Here is a 4,217-nt window from a genome sequence, read left to right as displayed (position 1 = left end):
ATCAACTAGTATTTTAAAAATACCACCCTTGCTAGAGTAACGTTAGCATTATGGACTGAATGTTTGCGTCCATCCAAAAGTCAAATGTCGAAGCCCTCACCCCCAGTGTGGCTGTGACTGGAGAAGGAGGCTCTAAGGAAGTAATTAAGGTTGAATGAAGTCATGAGGGTGGGGCCCTGATCCAATAGGACAGCCATCCTTATAAAAAAAGGCAACAGAGAGTGGCATTCTCATTCTGCACACACAAAGAAGAGGTCATGTGAGTGCACAGCAAGAAAGCTGAAGAGAGTTCTCACAAGAAACCAAATGGGCTGGAATCCTGACCTTGAACTTCTCATTCTCTGGAACTGTGAGAAATAAACTTCTGTTGTTTAAGTCCCCCGTCTGTGGTATTTTGTTGCGATAGTCCGAGCAGATTAATTACTGCTTACTTGTTTAATAATGGATATACATAACATACGTTTAGGCTATGAGTAAATATATAGTAAAATATCACACCTGGATTACATAGCATACATGACATATAGATGTTGCCTGGTAAAGCTCACAATCTAGAATCAGAAAAATGAAGCTCTGAGAACAGAGGACAAGTGATTTGCTCAAATCAGTGGCTGATACTAGGGTGCCAGTCTTCCTCCTTCTCTTCATGGTTTTCTCTACTTTGCCACTTAGTGTCCTTTTCAAGTCTTATGTGTCTTATACAGCTTTCGGGTACGAAAAATGCATTTTTTTTTTTAATACCCAAGAGAGATGAGAGAGAGAAAGGAAGGGACATTTTTAAAACAAAGTGCCTAATAACTAAAATAGTCACAATGGCATGAATGATGCAAATAACCTAATCTAGAAGGCTTGAAAATACCATGCTAACTAGTCTTTGAAAAGTCTGTAAATGGGCAGGCTCACATCTGTCTCAAGACCACACTCGTAGGCCTTAACTGATCTATTCAAACCCCAAACACTTTATACTCTGGCATACCAAAGAAAAAACAATTAATTTAGAGTATTGGTTCTTTATTTTTCCAAATAGTATAATTTATGTTCATAAATATTGTCCACCTCGACCACTGAACTCGTGACACAAATACATAAAGATGACCCGAATATAATCTGATCTTCGATATTAATTTGCAAAAGGACTCGATTATCAAAGAAAACTTGTACAAAGAATGAAATTATAATCTGATTTATGCGTATTATAAGAGATTAATAACTTCCATACAGCTTGAATTTCAACATATAATACAAAGCTGCCATCTAATTTTATAATTGACAAGTGAGAATTATGAAAACCTATGCTGTCCAGGAAATATCTTTTGGATAAGAGCGAAAGAAGGAGATATCATTGGAAAATAATAGATAAAAATAGGTACCTTGACCATCAATGAAATTCAAGAAGACTAAAAATGTAGTTGTACTTTTAGCTTAGTAAATTACATGGATAAAGGCCTAAAACATCCTTATCAAGTGATGGCAAAGAATATGCTAGGCACTTTGAAACTGCTAGCTGTAGGGGAAGGAGACATTTAGAGAGTGAATTATAGATAAGAAACCATTTTAAATACAAAAAACTATCAAACTCTCCAAAAGTTTTGCCTGTGGGGGAACTTCTCCAGCCAGGCCTTACAGTAAGATGATAACTACTTTCTCTAAAATATTTAAAAAATGTCTTCTATGAACTTTAACTCTTATCAACATTTTTGATACTCTCTACATGTGAACCTTGTAGATGCAAAAGTAATTCCTCTCTCTGCTCGAAAAAGTGTTTTTGACAGTGACTCATGGAATCATATACAATTTACTTGTTGTTTGAGCAAGTTATTATGACAAGATGTGTAAACATCTCCCGACAACAACCATTTTAATAAATATAACAAAAGGGAAAAATGGACTGTTTTAAGTCCAGAAAATTTTGACATAACTATTAGTTGTTTATAATGTTAAAGTACATATGAACATAAAAAATTCTAAAATTTGATGTACACATAGGTATTTTGTAAATGTGAAGAAAGTTACCCCACGTGAATATTTTAGTACTGGCAACAATATTTTCCTCAGCTTTTTACTGCATTTAAATCTGATATGGGCCAGGAATTCTTAAATATGAATATTTCCACTTGCCATATCAAATAACTTGGTACTGATAAAAAGAAAAGTGGTAGCAGCGAATTTACCTACATTCTAAGTGCAGGAACATGTAGAATTTCCCGGCACATATGAAACAATTAAAAAGAAAAACTGAAGTACAAACCTTATACCAGAAGCTTACCTCTCAGCAAGAGTTTGCTGTTCATTGATTCCAATGTTAAAAAGTACTGGGTACACATGAAGCAACTGCCCTTCTTTAATTTGCAGAGGCAGCGACTCAAACATCCTCGCTGGAAGTTTCACTTCTACCACGTAATGGTCCCTGGAGAAAGTGGAGGACAATGAAAAGAAGCATTGCTTATTTCATTCTTTTTTTTATGTTATTTTAGATTCGTTGGTAAGAAACAATAAAACAGTTGGAATATAGCAATGATTTGGGTTTTTGGCTGTGATCTGCTTATTTTCTGTTATTAATTCAATAATTATTCATTCACTTGGCAAAGAGAATTGTTTACATGTTTGATTTCCCTCTGTTACTCTGAGTTCTTTTAGGAAAAGAAGAATGTTTATTTCATTTTTGTATACCAGGGCCATGTGCATAAGAGCTTCAATATTTGTTTTCTTGATTGAGTCATTTTAAAAACCCAACCAGTCTCAAGAATAAGAAAGTAATTTACTGATGAATTTTTCAATGTAGTGAAACTAATAAGCCAAATCATTTATAACATTTGTTAACAATCATGGCCTGATTGTTATTATTATTGATGAACCTCCCTGTCTGTAATGGTCTGATGAAAATGTAATGGTTTCATTATTTATGGTTAACCTTTGGGAGTTCCTGATCATTTTGCAACACTAGCATATCACAGGTACATTTTTTTTGGAAATTGAAAACTTCCATTAGAAATTTCCCCTAGTGTTTAATGTTGGAAATTTAAATTAGGATTCACAAAATATGGTCAATAAGATCAGCTGCTTATATATTTTGAAGCTTGATATCTTCTGTTGTAGTACGAATTGAGTATAGAAATGTGGAGGATTTTGTTCAGGATTTAGGAAAATCCATGTACTTCAAGAACTACATAGAGTGCTGGGGGTAGTAACACATTAATTGGGAAAAGAAGCACAGGAAATTAGAGTCACGGTTATTTTCACAAAAATAATTGTGAAATTATTTTTACTTTCTCTTATGCATGTGAATAATAAATTGTCATGGCAACATTTTTTGAAAAGACCCTCCATTTGCCATTGAATTGTCTTGGCATCTTTGTGGAAAATCGATTGATAAAAGTAATAGTGTATTTCTGGACTCTAAATCCTGTTCTGTTGATCTACATGTATATACTTATGCCAGTACTATATGGTCTCGATTATTGTAGTTTTTATAGTAAGTTTTGAAATCAGAAACTATAAGGCCTCCAACTTTGTTTCTCTTCTATACAATTGTTTTTGGCTTTATGGGTACTTTGCATTTTCATGTTTATTTCAGATTTAGCTTGCCAATTTCTGCAAAAAAAAAACCAAAACACACAACTAAGGTTTACATAGTGATTACATTGAATCTATAGATCAATTTGTGTAAAATGGCCGTCTAAACAATATTGAGAATTCCAATTTGTGAACATGGACTGTCTTTCCATCTATTGGCTCTTATTAATTTCTTTAAGCAATGTTTTGTGTCTTTTGTGTACAATTCTTAGAGTACTTTGTTGAATTTAGTTTGATGTAATTATTCTTTTGGATACAATTTTGAATGAAATTTCCTGAATCACCACTGTTTCTGACAGTCTTTCAAGAGTGTGCTTTTTTTTCTGCTCTCCAATGCAAACCGAGTCAGCCTCCTCTGGTAGAAAAACTGCTGATTTCCATGACTCTTTTTCCCTAGTAAAACTATGCTAACGAGGTAGTGTTGATGGAAGCAACCTTTGTCAAAAATGCCACAGACTCTCCAAACTGTCTTATCCAGAGCTCACTAGTTTTCCATGAATAAGTACTTGTAATTTTGCATGTGCATTATTCCCTTAGTCCTAAAATGACTGTCTTAGACAATTCTGTCCAATTTTAACGTTGCTTTCTAGAGAGGGGATTTGCCAAGCTGCTCACTTTGCCATTCTAGAAGTCTCACTCCCATC

At 34.1% G+C, this 4,217-nt stretch overlaps 1 protein-coding gene across 5 annotated transcripts in view; it reads right to left on the bottom strand.

Annotated features, from left to right (window-relative positions):
- Positions 1–4,217, bottom strand: part of INPP4B (inositol polyphosphate-4-phosphatase type II B) — a 610,870-nt gene that overhangs the window by 53,364 nt on the left and 553,289 nt on the right. For all 5 annotated transcript variants that reach the window (XM_023519662.1, XM_011373754.2, XM_023519664.1 and 2 more), the window contains one exon: positions 2,267–2,407. In XM_023519662.1, the coding sequence (XP_023375430.1) occupies positions 2,267–2,407 (141 nt within the window). The remainder of the gene's footprint in view (positions 1–2,266; positions 2,408–4,217) is intronic.

The sequence above is a fragment of the Pteropus vampyrus genome, unplaced genomic scaffold (assembly GCF_000151845.1).
Source record: "Pteropus vampyrus isolate Shadow unplaced genomic scaffold, Pvam_2.0 Scaffold229, whole genome shotgun sequence".
NCBI lineage: Eukaryota > Metazoa > Chordata > Mammalia > Chiroptera > Pteropodidae > Pteropus > Pteropus vampyrus.
Note: the sequence above shows the minus strand (reverse complement) of the source record. Positions and strands in the feature narration are given on the sequence as shown.